The 19,568-nt window shown below is 47.7% G+C and overlaps 1 protein-coding gene across 1 annotated transcript in view; it reads right to left on the bottom strand.

Moving 5' to 3' along the window:
• magi2a (membrane associated guanylate kinase, WW and PDZ domain containing 2a) overlaps positions 1–19,568 on the bottom strand; it is a 333,028-nt gene that overhangs the window by 28,825 nt on the left and 284,635 nt on the right. The window contains exons 9-10 of the mRNA XM_056275592.1: positions 19,408–19,568; positions 11,514–12,194 (exon numbers count right to left, since the gene is read on the bottom strand). The exon at positions 19,408–19,568 is cut by the window's right edge and continues 22 nt beyond it. Coding sequence (XP_056131567.1) covers positions 11,514–12,194; positions 19,408–19,568 — 842 coding nt within the window. The remainder of the gene's footprint in view (positions 1–11,513; positions 12,195–19,407) is intronic.

Below are 19,568 nucleotides of genomic sequence, written 5' to 3' on the forward strand. Positions count from 1 at the left end.
AGACATGGCCAATTTTGTCTGTAGGAACGCCCGACCAAGCAGGAATCAAAATGGTGATTCAAACCGGGATTCCCATGTTGGTAGGCAACAGAACAGACCGCTACGCTACCCAGATGCTCTTTTTTTGGTATTTTTATACCTTTATTAGATAGTTCTAGTGGAGGCAGACAGGAAATGGGGAGAGAGTGAGCAGTAAGACATGCAACAAAAACAAAGGTCACCGGTGGATTCGAACCGGTGACAGCTGCGAAAATGTGGCCATGTGATATACACGCTAACCATTCGGCCACGGAGGCGCCCCAGTCCAAATTAAACTCCATCATAGACAATTTCGCTCAACCTCTCCACACTCAGCTAACGCAGCAACAGAGATTTTTCCAACCCGAGGCTCATTACCAGTCTGCCAACAGCCGTACAGCTTCACACAGTGGCTCACCAAGCTGACAAGAAAAATGCTGATGACCTGCTCTTCCTTATACTGCCGTCTTCCTACCCCACGTTTCATATGAGATGGATTCATTGGTACATCAGAGTGCATATGTGCTTAAACCTAGCAATGGGAATAGCTGCAATGCACATTTCCAGAGGAAAACTGACTGCACATTTGTCCTCCCATTATCAGACATAGGCAAATAGCTACTATTCTAGTGGCAACAGCTAAAAAAAAACAAAACACACACACACATATATCTATATATAGATAGATACTATGCTATATATACTATACTATATGCCAGAAATATCTGTACTTGTATTCATGACCACACTCTTGCAAAGAGAAACTACAAGCGTATCTTCACATCTCTGGAAACTTCTCTCATAAATTTGAAGATGGTGAATCTTTATTTCTGATACGTTATCTCCTGGCTCTTCTATCTATTTATAGATCTGTAACGGTTTATCTTTCCCTGTTTATTGACAGTGAAATGACTATTTGGTTCTCAATTATTCTCTAACTTTTTTTTATCTTGTCTCTTACTTACGAGCTACCGCTGGTTATTACAATCTCTAACCACAGACACGCACCTTAAGAGAATAACATCTGTCTTCAGTGAACATTTCATTCGGTTGGCTTTCCAATTTTCAAATGCCAACACCCATCGTGACTGATTTTAATGACCCCGCATTACTGGAGGTGATTTGTGAATCCGTTGTGCGCAGCAGGGGTAATGACTAGGCAGTCGTATTCAAAGAACGCTGTGATTCCCTACAGAGGAACGCTAGCTGCAAATGGACAGATTCAGTAAACCAAGAACCGTAGGTTTTGCTTTCGACCCAACCCCTCATCCAGAGTTGACCTTTAACATGGTAGACCACCACCATTTTTCAACCCCCCCCCCTTTCTCTCCAGTTGTACCCGTCCAATTACCCCACTCTTCCGAGCCATACTGGTTGCTGCTCCACCCCCTCTGCCGATCCGGGGAGGGCTGCAGACTACCACATGCCTCCTCCGATACATGTGGAGTTGCCAGCCGCTTCTTTTCACCTGACAGTGAGGAGTTTCGCCAGAGGGATGTAGCATGTGGGAGGATCACGCTATTCTCCCCCAGTTCCCCCTCCCCCCTGAACATGCGTCCCGACCGACCAGAGGAGGCATTCATGCAGTGACCAGGACACATACCCACACCCGGCTTCCCACCAGCAGACACGGCCAATTGTGTCTGTAGGGACACCCGACCAAGCTGGAGGTAACACAGGGATTTGAACCGGCGATCCCCATGCTGGCAGGCAACGGAACAGACCGCTATGCTACCCGGACGCCCCAACCACCACCATATTTTGCATGTTTACAACAACATTCTTCAAGCACAGCAGACAGAAATCCATATAAAGTGGTGGAATGCAACAGTATCTCTCCAGGCACAGCGAAGAGCGTAACGAAGGCTGGTATCAAACCTGCACACGTGCACATGGCTGAAAGCACGTACGTGCGCACACATGTGCACACAAACACACATGCAAACACGCACATGCACGCACAGAGAAACCAAACATGTGCCCCACAACTACCTCCACAGTGAAATTCAGAGGATCATAAAAAAAAAGAGGCATGCTACATCATCCTGATTCAATTTCTCCCTCCCTCCTGTCTCTCAAGTGCTGCCACAGATTGCTCTCTGGGAACATGAAAGCATATGCAAATAGAAAGGATTGAATTAAGGGGTGACTGCTCGAATTATGTGCCAGCCTCGTCGGCCTTGCCGTGGCGAAGTTCCAGTTACACTGTAAAAACCTCCCTCTCGTCGAGCCACCGGTGACAACACAGAAAACAAATAAATACAGCAAACCAATATGAAACTGCCGAGCAGAAGATGTTTTTACAGCACCATTTACACCGAGCTATGGCAGAAAGATCATTCAATGGCATGAAGCATCGCAAAGGAAAGGTGATTATAATTGGTTATCTTGAATTCAATATCAATTTCATTTTCACTGCATATAGTCTGTTCCATCATTCAAAGACAAAAACATATTTATTGCCAAGTATATAACCAATGCCCAGGGATAGACAGAAAATTCATTTTCCAGTGACGGCACACTTTTCTCCCCAAAGAAAGTACAATCAATAGCAAGAGTCTCTCTATCTCGCCCTCTCCAGAATACCTTCATCTATCCTGGTCTCAAGGACATATAGGGACCAGACAAAGACACATGCAGGAGTAGTTTGAGTCGGTGAGAAAACCATGACCGACCAAGAGAGGGCACTACTTAGCATTACTGATCAAGCTCCTCAGGGTAGAGCGTTTGTCAGCTCAGACGTGCCAGAGATTTAGTTGAATATGAGTGTCACTAGTGCCCAGTGGCCAAATGCTCAGAAAAAGACGAGATGGGCTAGACAGAGAGAGAGAGAGAAAGCGAGCGAGCGAGACAGAGAGAGAAAACAGAGCAGCACTTATCGTTCATGCAGGGATAGGTGAAAGGAACTGTCCACGGTGCTGAAAGCGCTCAAATTGCATGCTAATCAGACCGGCCGGCTCTGCAACACTGAAGCTACAGGCACACTTCTGTGCCTGGCTTGCACTACGCCTTATAATGCAGTGTCTGGCCTTTGTGCTACTCCATCTTAGGTGTCATTTTGCCCTTCCCAACATCAGAACAGTATAACACCATTAACAAGGGAAGACTATATCTCACCTCTGACCAAGTTCCACACTGACGAGAAGTCTTTTGTTTAAGTGCGCATGCGAGTGTCTCTCTCTCTCTCTCGCTCATATATATCTATATATATCTATATATCTATATATCTATATATCTATATATGTGCGTGTGTGTGTGTGTGTGAGTGTGCGTGTGTGATTGCTCTTGTGTAAGCCCAGAGACAGCTCTAGGTAATGGCACATGCGGATGGAGTGGAGCCGTGCTGCCAGTACTCCTGCACGACCTATCAGAGGAGTTGTGAACCGGGGAGTGCTGTTCTGTGAACCTCCCTGCTCTAAAGGGTGCTGGGCTGTGCCCGGTCCTCCTGGCAACAGACACACCATCCAGACCCACTGCCAACAATCCACTAAACCATAGCAAAGTGAGAACTAATAAGTGGTTCGAATTGGATCAGAGGCATGTGGGACAGTTTAAGCCCGGAAGTGAAAGCCGCAAAGTTGGTGCAAGATCTCCATCTAATGTACGGAACACGAAGGGAGCCCAGTGTAGGTCTCGACCGCACTACTGCAGTGCATCAGAGCTAGCCAATACGACACACTACACACAAATGGAAGGCATTAATCATGCAAGCACGTCTGAAAAGGGACATATGCTACTCCGCAGAGGACAAACGTGTGTGTTTGAAAGTTGAAGAGGGTACATTTGGATGCCGAGTGCGTACAACCTGCCATCAGAGTTAGACTTTCAAATTTCCGTGCAAGGCTCTGATTAGTCGAAAAAGAAAATGTCCACAATCATCATCAAAATGATTACAGGAGCACTGGAAAATACTTTCTACAGCCACCATGATTTTGTTGATTTGATTGAGACCATCCATTGTGCGGGAGCAAGAAAATAGAAAACACAGGAAATGCAATAAAAAAACAAAACAAACAAAATCACACAGAAAAAAAACAGTGAGACAGATTCATGCACGCGTACATGCACGCACGCACGCATGCACGCACGCACACACACACACACACACACATCACACGGGGTGGGATGTTTCACAAAATAATCCAGTATATCTAAAGAAATGGACTCCTGGACAGGTTTCGTTGTCATATTGTATGTGCAGCCTTTCACGCAGAAGACAACAAACACAGCAAATATGCTGGTGTGGTAGACAACACGCACAAACACACACTAATTTATGTGGCCTATAAGGGTCTTGTACATATGCAAACGGACATGCACAACCAAACTCGCACACTAAGAGCTCTATGATAACCCAGGGAAGGGCTAACAGCTGTCCTTTCAATTATTCAAATGGGATTCTGATAACTGTGGGTTTAACAGCACGGTGTGTAAATCAATCAGCTCTTTATGAATATGTATCCCGGTCCCAGGGGTGGCGGTGGGGGAGCTGGCAACTTAACATAATATTCAGTGATGTGGAGCCCTGCACTTTGGCTGTTGTGGTGTAATTCTTACAGTCCAAGCAGCTGCAGCCTTCTTTCATCTCCTGTGTTCCTTGCATGATCTGACCGGCTCTGTGCAGTTATCGAATCTTGTTGCTTTGGGCACTGGTCCCTGGCAGATAGCTCAGCCGGACCGGGAAAGGTGTGCGGCGGTAACAGAGCTGTGAGCGAGCACGTGAGTGACTCATCTTCCTCATTCTTCACTCTTCGCTCTCTTTCTTCCCACTATCCCTGTCGTCTGTCCTGTGTGCACAGCCAAACGTGCACATGTGCTTTCACGTAAGGGGGGGGGGTGAGTCACCGTGTGGCGAGACAATGTGCTCGTCCGCTTGTTGGATCAGATCTTCAGTCTTCTCGTAGCGTTCTTCTGGCCTTGCCGGTTTAGACAACCAAAGCCGGATGAGACGGCACACTTGATGATAGAGTCCATCCATCCATCCATCCATTATCTTAACCGCTTATCCTGTTTTCAGGGTCGCGGGGATGCTGGAGCCTATCCTAGCAGTCATTGGGGGGCAGGCGAGGAGACACCCTGGACAGGCTGCCAGGCCATCACAGGGCCAACACACACACACACACACACACACACACAGACACACACACACACACAGTCCACACTTCACTGAAAAAAGCAGCTATCTAAATATCTAAAATGTGTGAAAACTAAAAATTTGCACAAAAAAAAAATTGAATGACAGGAGAGAATTGGAGGCCGTATGTGTGTGTGTGTCTGTGTGTGGTGTTGTGTGTATGTGTGGTGTTGTGTGTGCATATATATGTGTATGTGTATATGTGTGTGTATATATGTGTGTATGTATGTGTGTGTTGTGTGTCTGTGTATATGGGTGAGCGTGTTGTGTGTGTGTATATTTGGGTGTGTATGTGTGTGTGTGTTTGTGCTGGTGTGTGTGTTGTTGTGTGTGTGTTGTTGTGTGTGTGTGTGTATGTGTGGTGTTGTGTGTGTGTGTATGTGTGTGTGTGTTGTGTGTGTATATGGGTGTGTATGTGTGTGTGTATATATATATATATGGGTGTGTGTGTGTATATATGGATGTGTGTGTGTGTGTGTGTGTGTGTGTGTGGGTGTGTATATGGATGTGTGTGTGTGTGTGTGTGTGTGTGTGTGTGTGTGTGTGAGACCTGTGCAGCAGTTTGGGAGGGTGCAGCATGTTAGGGAATGTTAAATGGCCACATGTATAGGTGAATGTGCTGAGATTCTCCACGACTAATTAAAGCCCCGCATGTCTGCTGGTGCAGCGAGGAGGACGCAGAATGTTAATGGTCTGGATAGCCGCTAATAAGGCTGTCTGCCACACACATGCACGCACAACGTCACCATAATTACTACTGATGAGACGGAGTGTGCCCATTTGTCTGGCAAAACGACTCAGCAGTCAAACTCCCATTTAAGGAATGGCTAAATATCATAACTGTATGATGGGTCTGGGCTGTTTGGAGGTGATGGAGCTTAATTGGCTGGATGTTTTGATCATAAGTGGCTCCATTACTGCATGGTGACTACAGCTGTCCCGCTCCTGATGGCATGTGGAAAAGGAGTGTCGGCACATTACACGGTGTAATACAAGCACACGCTCACAGATATGCCTGAGCACATGTAAACACAGGCAAACGCTTTCTCTTCTTCTCCAACACACACACACACACACAAATGAATACAATGCACAATGAGTTTGAAAACATAATGGACTTGGCACTATCCAGGAAGCGCGGGTAACCTTCATTTAGACAGAATCATACACGCCGTCCTTAAAGTTGAGGTAGTCCTCTCTGCAGCACATCACTGCACGGTTCTGTGTTTGAGGATCGGTGTCCTTGACAACGCCAAACGGCGCTCCAGCAAACAGTGTGTGGCGCTTTAAACTGGAATTCCTCAGGGCGGCAGACCTTGCCGCCTTTTACATTTCGGCTCCATCACTCGCCACCCCGCCACCCCCTCCGTTTCGACCTCACTCAACATTTCATTCTCTACGTAGTTTGTCCGTTCCTCCTTGGCCCTTGCTCTCTGTGTATCAGCTCAGCAGCAGAGGTGGAGATAAGGAGCGTGTGTTTGGGTGGATGTGAGCTAGACAGACTGAGAGAGAGGGAGACTTCAATTGTGTCCTTCGCTGCTGGGGAAGGTTTATGTCTGTGGACGCTCTTTGCCATTAATGTCATTTATGATCTCTGATGCAGGACGATTAGAGGTGTGTTGTCATAGCACCGCTGCCATGACACAACCACAGCTGTGCCACAGGGTCAGGGTATGTGTAGGTGGTGTGTGTGTGTGCGTGTGTGCATGTGTGTGTGTGGGGGGGGGAGTATGGTATGGTGGGTCGAGAATGTGGTGGAGCTTTGCAGTAAACATGGTTTAAAGGAGCTTTCAAACTTTCTCAGCATGTGTGTGTGTGAGTGTGTGTGTACATACACACAGGGTGTTGTGATGCGTCTAGTGCAGCAGTGTGTAGTTGGAGGGAAGGTGCATGTGTTCTTCCAACCCGCTTGTGTCCTTCCTGCCCTTAGCTTGCTGCCGCTGGCTAGCCTTTGTGGCGAATAGGGAAGCATCCTAGCGTGTAAGCCTTCCCTTGCCAGTACATAGCCTCTCCTTCACCAAGACTCCTGCCAGGCCTCCCCGTGGCCACACATGGTAACTGGGGTCTTGCGGCCCCAGGCTAACTTGGCAGGGGATCTCGGAGCAGCAGTGGGCCCCAGAGATATGGTGTGCAGGCCCACCCTGGTGGACACGCCCTGGCACCTATCAACCACTGCCCCGCTGCCTTGTGGGTGAGTCTGGAAGACATAAGGCTAAGGGAGCTTACCCCAACAGAAAAGCAAGCTGTGGCGGCACGCTTCGAGGCGGTTTCCGAAAAACTGGATTTCCGGCAGCCCCCTGCAGTTGTGTGGAGGTGCCGGTCGTCTAGGGATCCCCCTTGCCATCGGAACCATCTCCTCTACAATCAAGTCATGTGGCGTTGGGAGAAGCGCACCCCCCATGCCACTTTAAAAACCATCTCTGCGCAGGTATCTTCTGCTATCTGAGTCCTCAAAGGACCCACAAATAGAAGAAGATGGTCATCATCGGGCACGATGGACAACCAGCAAGCAAGCAAGTGAGCGTCTACGATCTACGTGGCCAGACGGTTTTCTCCCTCTGAGAAGAGATCCTAAGAAATAGTAGACATGTCTGGAAGGCTTGGATGCTTATTAAAAGGCATGCACGCACACACACACGTACGGGTTATAAACTCGGTCAACCCCCATCGCTCATTCGATCCTCTGCCAAGAGTGTCCAGAAAAGCAATGACTTGTGTGCATGTGTGGAATAGGCAAATATGTGAACAAGCACCACAGTTGTGTGGCGACAGATGACAGTGGTTGCCTCGATCTTCACTGCACTCGCTACTGGCGCACAGCCTTAGAACGAGAGAGCTAGCCAGGCTCAATTAGCATGTGCAGCTAGCAGCCAGTGATCTGAAACAACCGGCCAAATTGAGAGCTGAAACATCATGTCGATGAAACGAAGACCGTATTTTCACAACGGGTAGTAGGTTAGCTTCATGGTGGGAGCTAGTCTAATGGGTGGTAGGTTAGCTTCATGGCAGGAGCTAGTCTAATGGGTAGTAGGTTACCTTCATGGTGGGAGCTTGTCTAATGGGTAGTAGGTTAGCTTCATGGCAGGAGCTAGTCTAATGGGTAGTAGGTTAGCTTCATGGCAGGAGCTAGTCTAATGGGTAGTAGGTTAGCTTCATGGCAGGAGTCAGTCTAATGGGTAGTAGGTTAGCTTCATGGCGGGAGCTAGTCTAATGGGTAGTAGGTTAGCTTCATGGCGGGAGCTAGTCTAATGGATAGTAGGTTAGCTTCATGGCAGGAGCTAGTCTAATGGGTAGTAGGACAGTTTCATGGCAGGAGCTAATCTAATGGGTAGTAGGATAGCTTCATGGCAGGAGCTAGTCTAATGGGTAGTAGGTTAGCTTCATGGTGGGAGCTCGTCTAATAGGTAGTAGGTTAGCTTAATGGCGGGAGCTAGTCTAATGGATAGTAGGTTAGCTTCATGGCAGGAGCTAGTCTAATGGGTAGTAGGACAGTTTCATGGCAGGAGCTAGTCTAATGGGTAGTAGGATAGCTTCATGGCGGGAGCTAGTCTAATGGGTAGTAGGATAGCTTCATGGCGGGAGCTAGTCTAATGGGTAGTAGCTTAAATTCATGGTGGGAGCTCGTCTAATGGGTAGTAGGTTAGCTTCATGGCAGGAGCTCGTCTCTATGTTGCTGTGAAGGAGGGTAGGGTCTTTTCAGCTGCGTGACGGTTGGTGCGGGGATCCGAGCTGATGAAGTCCAAGAGGTGTCACCATAATGTGCACAAGTCCCCAAGGAGCATTAGGGCATTTGAACGGTGCTCAGATCTTGCTTAGCAACGCTACCATTCTCTTTGTGTTGCTGTTAATGTTCACAAAGTTTCTAGTTTTCACCATGCTAGAATGTGCAGACAGCAGACTACGCACAAAGGTTTAACTTCATATGGCTAACAGTACAACAGATGAACAGTAAACTGTTGCAGATGAATGAGTGTAAGGCCCCCTAAAAAATGTCCAGGTAACAACTCTCACACACACACACACTCACACAAACACACACACACACACCAGCTGCTAATAGCTGCTGTAGCTCTTGCAGCTTGTCATGTCACCAGACATCAGTAAAAACAGATGTGACATTGCACCGTTGCATATTTCTGCACAGAAGAGCTGAGCGGCGTTCAGGTTGTGAGATGAAATATGGCGTTTAAGTAAGTTTGGCTCTTTTATTGCGGGCCAACAGACAACTTTTCGACGGCAGCACTCGTTTCGACCTTCTAATGTTCCGCTACAAGTGAAGAACCCAGACAGATGGCAGGGCCGCTTCACAGTTAGCTTGCTGCACAGATGGGATACAGTGTGTGTGTGTGTGTGTGTGTGTGTGTGTGTGTGTGTGTGTGTGTGTGTGTGTGTGTGTGTGTGTGTGCATATGTGAGTGCCTGTATGCCCACACTGGCACCCCTTTTGTGAGTGTGTGCGTGTGTGAGTCTGTCTGTGTGTGTGCTTGAATTTGGAAAGCAAGATATCCTTTTTTTGAACTAGTGGGAGGTATTTTTTCCTCTCTGCCTTCCATCCCTCTCTCTTTTTTCCTTTTCTTTTCCTGTGTGTGTGAGTTCCCAGCTGGATGGGCAGATTGATAAAGAAATAAATTGCAATAAACCAATTCAGAGGACGCCCCTGACCTTTGTAAGTGATTCTTTACAGTGTGTGTGTGTGTGTGTGTGTGTGTGTGTGTGTGTGTGTGTGCGAGCCACCGGGCAGCTAGCGATACGATGGGTCTGACATTCCACTACACCAAAAGGCCGTATTCAGAATCATAAATTGGTTCCACACAAGGGCGGAGAGAGGACTGCTCCTCCACTCTCGCTGGTCCAGCTTCCAACACAAACAGCCCAGCTATTACACATGAAGTAATGATGCTGACACGCCATCGCTTACACAACGCGTCCGAATAATGCAGGGCGCTATAACTGCAAGTGAAAAATTATTTAATTAATGGTCCGCAAGCATCGAACCATGGATTGTGAACTCTGAGTCAATGAAGAAGTATTGCCTGTTTTGAGGTTTAATTAAAAAATCTGCCAGTTTGATCTACCGGCTGAGTGATCGCTGGCAGTGATGTACTAGCTTTACAATTCAATAAGGAGGCAAGCTTAGTCTTAAGGCCAGATCACAGCAGGCTTAAACATGACTTATGTTCTGTTTCTCGCAGCTTTACAACACACTCGGGGAGGAGTAAGACCTGAGTTTTCCTTCTGTTCTTAATATTGCCAGTGCTAAAGTGACTGAAGGGGCTTTGTTTTCTGGACCCCCCCCCCTTTGAGGTAGAGAACACAAAGCTCCTGAAACCCCTCTGCCTTATCTACAGACATACACACCGCGAAATATCCCACAATCTGTTATTTCCAGAAATATCTTGGCATATGAGTCATAGCGGCGTGCACAACCACAGTTGTCATAGGGGCACACGTAAAGAAGCTTGAGAGCATTTGCAATCTCCTACCATTTCTTTTTTTCCCAAAAAACACATTGAGTGTGACATCATGTTATCCCAAATATAAAATAAAATTGACAAAAAAAAAGCCTTGACAGCACCACACAAAGCAGGAATTCAATCGGTGGTTAACTGTTGAGAAGAGCGACAGCATTGCTGAGACGTGGCATGTGAAGTCGAGCTTGTTTTTCTACTGCTACAAGAAGTGTGTGTATAGAGAGCATTGCTCCTCGTCTGAAGGTGAACAGAGACGAGCACGTGCTCCTCGTGGAAACAGACAGGGTGTAGGGCTCACAGTGAAAACGACTGGCTGCACAGGCTGCACTTTAGGGTGCTGCACACCACCTAAAAGAGTGGAGATGGACAAAATGTAAGATCTGCGATTGCGTTGGCTGAAAGGGATGCCCTGACGTTGGTGATTGTGTGTGTTGATTATATGGCTCATTGTGAAGTCATATAAGCTCCTTGCAATGTCACAAAGCGGACACTCCTGCTTATCTGAGGACTGCAGCTTAGTAAGCAAGGCCTCTTTGTTCTGTCATTGACCATAACTGGCACAGATGGTCACTACTAGTGGGTGTGAAAGTACAAGGAAACTGAGTCATAACACATCACAGACATCACGAACCAGGCCTGAGGAAGGCATGTGAGTGAGACTTTATCAGCTGATTGTATTTTTAGCTCCGTTGAAACTTTGATGACTGTAGCGTTGTATGGTGGGTTTCTTTGGACTAGAAATGCACACACACACACACACACACACACACACACACACACACACACACACACACACACACACACACACACACACACACACACCTGGCAAAACGAAAGTTTAAATAGATGGCTATCTATACAGATAGCTGTGCAGCCATGTATCGCTCTCACCTGTGCCGCCCCTCTGGACCACCAGGTTGGTCTCAGCTCCCACGGCACATTCCTTCAGCAGCTCTACCACCTGGGTGTGTGTGAAGCCCTGGACAGGCTGCTGGTTGATCTCCACGATCAGGTCCCCCTCACACAGGCCTGGGCAGCCTTGGGGCTCCAGCACCTGCTTGACCCTCTGGCCCGTGGTGCTGTCGGCGATAGTAAAGCCGAAGCCATCCATGCCCTTTACCATGGTCAGGTTCAGTAACTCCCCCTGCGTTGCCCCTGATGACGCCATGGATACGCTGTCGGGGGGTGTCGTGCCTGTAGTGGGTGGGAGCGAGCCATCTAGATGGGTGTCGCCCGGGTGAGGGGTGAGCAGCTGCTGCTGGCCGCCGGCCTGGTCCTGGCTGTGGTCGGTGACGTAGCGCGCCGTGCGCGAGATGTAGTCCAGGTAATTATCGTAGCCGGTCCTGCCGTTGACCATGATGGGCCGCTGCTCCATGATGCCCAGCGGGGAGATGATGGTAGTGGCAGTGTTGTTGGCGCTGGCAGGGTCCTCTGGGTCGTAGGGCAGAGGGTAACCGCGACACAACACCAGGGTCACACTCTGGCCAATGGGCACCGATTGGAAAAGTTTGACTACGTCAGCGTGGGTGGTGCCCAAGACGCAAACGTCATTGATGTAGACGATGACATCACCTGGAGGGGAAAGGGTTCACAAGATGAAATCACAAGAAGGATGCATGATGAGGTGAAATGGCAAGAGTGAAGGTAAAAATGATGTCTTACAATGGGCGATAGTTTTTCCTGCACTGATTCAACTTTACCGTGCATCAGCACCGGTCTCTCCCGGAGCTCCTACCGAGCCACAGAACATTTCCCACACTACAGATAACATCAAGATACAATGTCATTAGCTGGTTTTTTGGTGTAAAATATTGCAGCTGATCGTCACTTATCAAGGTGGAGGCCATTATTGGCTCCCTGCTGCACTGATAAAAACAAAGGTGCACTGGGACACAAAGGCTGCATGGTTTGTGTCTTATCTTCCTCTACCAGAAGACTGAACAGTTTTTATTGTGTACCGCCAGGTAAGATATCGTGCTCTGGTTTAGAAAAAATAAATAAAATGGGCCGAGTGGCAAAACAGGATGTGTAAAAGCAGCAGTATCCAGTTTGATAATGTCAACAATTATTGTGAATTAATGCCCGGATTAATTTCATTTTCATTTTATTTTTAGTAGGAAAAAAACAGCGGAGCAATGTAGAACCATTACCAGCCATGGGCCCGACTCAGTTTAAAACCTGATTTCCAGCAGGTTTCCTGCGATCCCACAGTGAGGACAAACGCAATAAAAATATAAAACAATACAGACAGCTAATAAAATTTAACAAGTTATAAGAGAAAAAAATGTTTTGGAATTTTTCCTCCTTTTTCTTCTCAATTGTATCCGGCCAATTACCCCACTCTTCCGAGCTGTCCTGGTCGCTGCTCCACCCCCTCTGTCGATCCAGGGAGGGCTGCAGACTACCACATGCCTCCTCTGATACATGTGGAGTTGCCAGCCGCTTCTTTTCACCTGACAGAGGAGTTTCGACAGGGGGGTGTAGCGTGTGGGAGGATCAGACCATTCTCCCCAGTTCCCCCTCCCCCCCGAACAGGCACCCAGACCGACCAGGATACATACCCACATCCAGCTACCCACCTGCAGACACGGGCAGTTGTGTCTGTAGGGATGCCTGACCAAGCCGGAGGTAACATGGGGATTCGAACTGACAATGCCTGTGCTGATAGGCTACGGAATAGACCGCTATGCTACCCGGGTGCCCATAAAAGAATATTCTTCATATATATGGGCTGAAACGTACCTATTCTTAAAGAGGATTGTCTATAAAAGATTGTGTGGAAGTAAATTTTTTTCACCTTTGTTATAATCAAGGACTTTCCTTCAGACAGGAAGCAACCAAGTTCTGAGTACCTCTTTACATAGATGCTTACTTAATTTGAGCCTTTATTGAGTTAACCGACACTTGAGTGTGTGTGTGTGTGTATGTGGGGGGGTCTTATCCAGAAAGGCCCAGTATGGGTGCAGGTTTTTTCCTCCAACCAAGCAGTTACGCACCTGATTCTACTCATCAAAGTCCCTAGTATGACTCTACTGGTTCCTCCTAACGTTGGGTTGAATGGGGAGTCAAAGAGGCCACCTATGTGAAGAGGGAACGACCATCTCTGAAACGGGGGGGGGGGGGATGTCTAAGAGTACATCTGTATCCATCTTACATTGCTGTGATTGCAACTATTCCCAAATTCTCTCTGAATAGTACACATGACCATTGTAACTGTAGTTAATGTTCACAGCAATTTGCATATGAAACTGATCGTTGGTTTCGGTCATTAGGTCACTGTATTGTTTATAAGGGTGGGGATACCTGCAGTCAGTTTAGACTGAAGAGGTCACTTAGATGAGTGATGAAACATATCTGTCAATAAACGTTGTGCCCAGATGAACTGATTCAACCTTCTGTGACTCTACTGGCTGGTTAGTAAACTCCGGTGTATAAGTGCTTGGTTGATGCAAAGGCCTACACCCACACTGGGCCTTTCTAGATAACACTGCCCACCCCTCACCCTGTGAGACGATCGCCCTTTCTACATCCTAATTACTCGCGTTTATGTAAAGAACACTCGTCCACATCCCAGGCCAAACCCAGTGGTGTTCAGTGGTAATTCACTTACATTGTTTTAACCTTGCTGTTGGAGCCAGTAAGTCCATCATGCTATTGTGAATGAAACTGATACAACTCTGTGAATTTAAACCACATCCTGTGTATATTGCTATTCACTGTATTAAAAAAAAAGAAAAAAAAAGCTCTTTAACATTCAAGGAGCCACTCCATCAGAACTACTGTACGCCGCTGGTCTCCCTCGCCTGCAACTGCAAGATTAAAGTGAAGTGAACTTTTCGCTCTACGAGCGCCGACTTTGAAAATTTATGTTGCTGTAGGAAAATTCTTCCACAATTGTTATGCCAATTATACAAAGAAGGCTGGGCTGAGATGGGGGTCGGGGTTGGCTGGTGGAGGGTATATGTGAAACACAGAGAGAGAGAGAGAGAGAGAGAGAGAGAGAGAGAGAGAGAGAGAGAGAGAGAGAGAGAGAGAGAGAGAGAGAGAGAGAGGAGAGACAGACAGACAGACAGACAGACAGACAGACAGACAGACAGACAGACAGACAGACAGACAGACAGACAGACAGAGTAATTGGCAATACGAGTGCCTATTTGTCATGCCAATAAAGCACTTTAAAATTTGAAATTTGAGAGAGACAGACACAGACTTATAGAGAGAGAGAGAGAGAGAGAGAGAGAGAGACAGACAGACCTAGACAGACAGACAGACAGACAGAGACAGACAGAGAGACAGACCGACCTAGAGAGACAAACAGACAAAGATAGACAGACAGACAGACTGGCCTAGAGAGACAGATAGAGAGACAGATAGACACAGACCAACCTAGAGAGAGAGACAAACAGATAGACAGACAGAGACAGACAGACAGAGAGATAGACAGACAGACAGACAGACAGACAGACAGACAGACAGACAGACAGACAGACAGACAGACAGACAGACAGACAGACAGACAGAGAGAGCAATAGATAGACAGACAGAGCGAGAGAGAGACAGGCAGTCACTCAGACAGACAGACTTAGATAGACAGACAGACAGACAGTGAGCAAGAGAGAGACAGAGAGATAGTCAGTCAGACAGACAGACAGAGTGAGCGAGCGACAGACAGACCGAGAGAGAGAAACAGACAGACAGAGAGAGAGAGAGCGAGAGACAGACAGACAGAGACAGTCAGACAGAGAAAGAGACACACACACACACACACAGACAGAGAGACAATCAGACAGACAGAGCGAGAAACAGACAAACAGACAGAGAGAGAGAGAGAGCGAGAGACAGACAGAGAGACAGTCAGACAGACAGAGAGCGAGACAGACAGTCAGACAGAGAGAGAGAGAGAGAGAGAGAGAGAGAGAGAGAGAGAGAGAGAGAGAGAGAGAGAGAGAGAGAGAGAGAGAATCATGATTTCAAAGTGAGTCAGGTGTTAAGTGATTGCCCCTCACCTTGCTAACTGTGAGCTCAATCCTGTCCAATTCTCTTATTGCTGTTAATACAAGCAGGAGCACTAATGCTTGGCTCAATGTCACTCCTACTGAGTCAACTTGGCAATTCATATTGATTTGCCTGGATTGACCATTCCGAGTGAGATCGAACCCGCAGTCCAGCTAGTGACCACATGACTGACTGGTCTAAATAATGGTGGATGGATGGAAGTTTTTTGAACTAAGTTAAGATATCAAAGCAATTTTCTCTCTCTCTCTCTCTCCTTGTAAACTGTTTTTCCTTTTTTTTTTCCTCCGCTCCAAAGAACGCTTTCTGGTGCTCCACTGCCAGTATTGACCGAGCTAGTGCACACCTCGGGGTGGTTTGATGTGAGGGACTTTCTAATTAACCTGGGTAAACGCAAATGACATTTGCCTTGAGCCCGTGTGTCAGAATCGATCATTTTGCACACTGGCAGAAAACAAATGACGGAGCCATGACCTCACCGTGCCCAGTGATCTCATTCTTTATGACCAGGGAGGAAGTTCAGGCGGAAATACGACGTTAAATCATTCCTACAAAGTTACAGATGGACATGCAGACACAGCGGCACGCACGTTCACTTACACACAAACACACACACCATTTCTCACGACAGAACAAGTAGCTTTGACCCTGAAATGAATAAAAGGCCTTCCCTACATTAGTCAGTCAGTGTCTCCTGTCCTTAGATGTGATATCTATGAGGTTTAGAACATTAATAAAGCAGCAGACAACTGTTTGCTATGTAAAAAAATGGTGGCGTCATGGCGTCCTGAACACAGAACGACGTCATACTCCCTGTGTGTGTGTGTTGTAATCCGAGTTTCTCTGTTTCCTTTTTTTGGAAGCCGGTCTGGCCGCGCATGCATGTTAGTGCCTGTGAGCTAGCTAGTGTTAGCAGGATAGCTAGCAAGCTAATAATTACGTTACATGAATTTAGGTCACTCAGCAGATCGAAGAAGTAGTTTCTTACCAAGCTGAATACTGATGTTAATAAAATAACTCTGTCCTGTAAAAATCAATATTCCGGGGGCGCGGCGGTCTATTCCGTTGCCTACCAACACAGGGATCGGCGGTTCCAATCCCCATGTTACCTCCGACTTGGTTGGGTGTCCCTACAGACACGATCGGCCGTGTCTGCGGGTGGGAAGCCGGATGTGGCTATGTGTCCTGGTCGCTGCACTAGCGCCTCCTCTGGTCAGTCGGGGCACCTGTTCGGGGGGGGGGGACTGGGGGGAACATCATGATCCTCCCACGTGCTACGTCCCCCTGGCGAAACTCCTCACTGTCAGGTGAAAGGAAGCGGCTGGCGACTCCACATGTATCGGAGGAGCCCTCCCCGGATCGGCAGAGAGGGTGGAGCAGCGACCAGGACAACTCAGTGAGCGGGGTGATTGGCCAGGTACCATTGGGGAGAAAAAGTGGGGGGAAAAAACCCTCTATACCCTCTTAATGGAGAACAACTCTCTGTTGCTCTCCATTAAACCAAAATCTTAATCATGAAGATACTGAGAAGACAAGCTGCTATCTTTTTGTGTGGTGACTCTAAGACAGCCGTATCTTGAGAAATGCAGTCTCAGATCTGTGCTGAAATGCTAAACTTGGTTTCTATTCTACGGCTAACTGAGTATGAATTTATGTAAATGGACTATATCGTATATTGACACAGCCCTGAAGAACTCCCCTCAGTGATGAATGTGTGGCGCAGCGATTAGCCTCTCCATTTTTATAACACAACAACATCCCCCTAGGTTTTGCATTAAACAGCATTCTGACTAAAATCGGCATCCAAAATAAGCCGCTTCTCCGACACCTACCTTATTTCATAGCACACCCCCCCCTCCCCGGAAAATCTCCGCAGCTGCTCAATTCTCAAATTTATAGTCTAATTTACATCAGCAAAAATAAACTGAACGGCAACATGTTTTTGCTTTGCTCTGGAAACATCTCACCGCTGACATCTCTGTCTCGGAAATAAGTGAATGCTGCAATATCGAGCGGCTGTTGAGCGGACAGATTCATGTCCCCTGTCTGAACATGTCCGCCCTGTCTTTGGTATTCGTGTCATAGAGGGACCAGAAAGTGCCGCAATTCATCTGCCCCGGGATTGAGAATTTCACACCTCTGCGGGTCTGCATGGCCTACGATTTCTGAGGTCTGATGGAGCTAACTCCAGCCCCGAAGAAGTAGGACACTGACAGACGAAGAGGAGGGGGGGGGGGTGAGCAGAGAGAGCAAGAGAGAGAGAGTTGACGAGTTGGTAAATGGGATGAGGGAGGAGGAGAGGAGAGGCAAATGGGAGGGGTAGAAATAAGAGAGGTGGGAGGGATCTCCTGGTTGTTTGGGGGAGACGACAGAGGGAAAACGATAGAATGGAGAGAGTAAGAGGAGGGGATGAGGGTAAAGCAAATAAAACCTATACTGTATGGCTGACACAATATAAGCTTTATTACTTTTCTGGTCAGTTATAGCGATTTTTTTAACATTTTTTTCCCCCTTTCTTATCCCCAGTTGTACCTGGCCAATTACCCCACCCTTTCGAGCTGTCCTGGTTGCTGCTCCCCCCCTCTGCCAATTCAAGAGGGCTGCAGACTACCACATGCCTCCTCCGATACATGTGGAGTTGCCAGCCACTTCTTTTCACCTGACAGTGAGGAGTTTCACCAGGGGGACATAGTGCATGGGAGGATCACGCTATTTTCCCCAGTTCCCCCTCCCCCCTGAACAGGTGCCCCAACTGACCAGAGGAGGCGCTAGTGCAGCGACCAGGACATACATCCACATTCGGCTTCCCACCCGTAGACACGGCCAATTGTGTCTGTAGGGACGCCCGACCAAGCCGGAGGTAACACAGAGTTATAGGAACTTTGTGTTGGACATACGAGCACTGCAGCCTCCACACAATACCAAAGAAAGTCAGTGATTACAACTTCTTGCATGAACTGGCAACACAGTCTTAAACATGTGTACTGTGCTCAGGGAGAGGGCTGGACTAAATTAAAGGACTAGCCTCTCAGTAGCATCTGTATGTATGATGAATGGGCTGTGTAGGCTGTGTATTTGTTCCAGTATACAGAAGTAGATAGATATGTCAGTGCACGCTGAGAGCACTGACACACCTGCTAGTCCTACTCCCCAGTGCTGACCTTTACTACAGCTGGTCTGGATTTGTGTGCATACTATCAGCACCTGTGTGTGTGTGTGAGTGTGAGTGTGTTTGTGTGAGTGTTTGTCTGTGTGCAAGATGCGCCGCAGTGCCCCTCCCTTGTGGCTCCAGCCAGGAGTTATGGTGCTCATAAATTCCCCATCATGATTAATGGAAGAACAAAGTCCTGCAGATGGGGATGCACACACACACACACACACACACACACACACACACACACACACACACACACACACACACACACACACACACACACAGACAGACACTCACACACAATCACAAACACACATATCACTCTGCTCATTGTAACCTTGGCAAGTTGCACCTGCAGATGCATGCACACATCTAAACAGATCTGTGCATGCCTAGTGCAGGTACGCATAAAATGTGTTACTGTATTTGACAGCATGATTGCACATTTTAAAATTGATACGGGGTATGAACTGTAAAAGTCTACATCCCTGTGTTGGTTTCAGTGCCTGAAGCAGATGTACGCCTCATCTGAAGTTCACTCTGTGCACAAATGTGTGTTGAATGCCTGGGTAGTTCGTCTTGGAGTCGGGACGTGTGCGTGCCGTGTACGAGGCTCACCTGTGGCCATCTTCCCATCTGCTGCAGCAGGCCCATCTGGGATGACGCTCTTGACCTGCAGAAATTCATCAGGCTCGTCCCCTCCGATGATAGTGAAGCCAAAGCCCATGTTACTCTTCTGCAGGGCAGTAGACAGGAAGCTGCCCTTGAGCTGGGTGGGG

This window comes from Lampris incognitus, chromosome 3 (assembly GCF_029633865.1).
Source record: "Lampris incognitus isolate fLamInc1 chromosome 3, fLamInc1.hap2, whole genome shotgun sequence".
In the NCBI taxonomy this organism is placed as follows: Eukaryota; Metazoa; Chordata; class Actinopteri; order Lampriformes; family Lampridae; genus Lampris; species Lampris incognitus.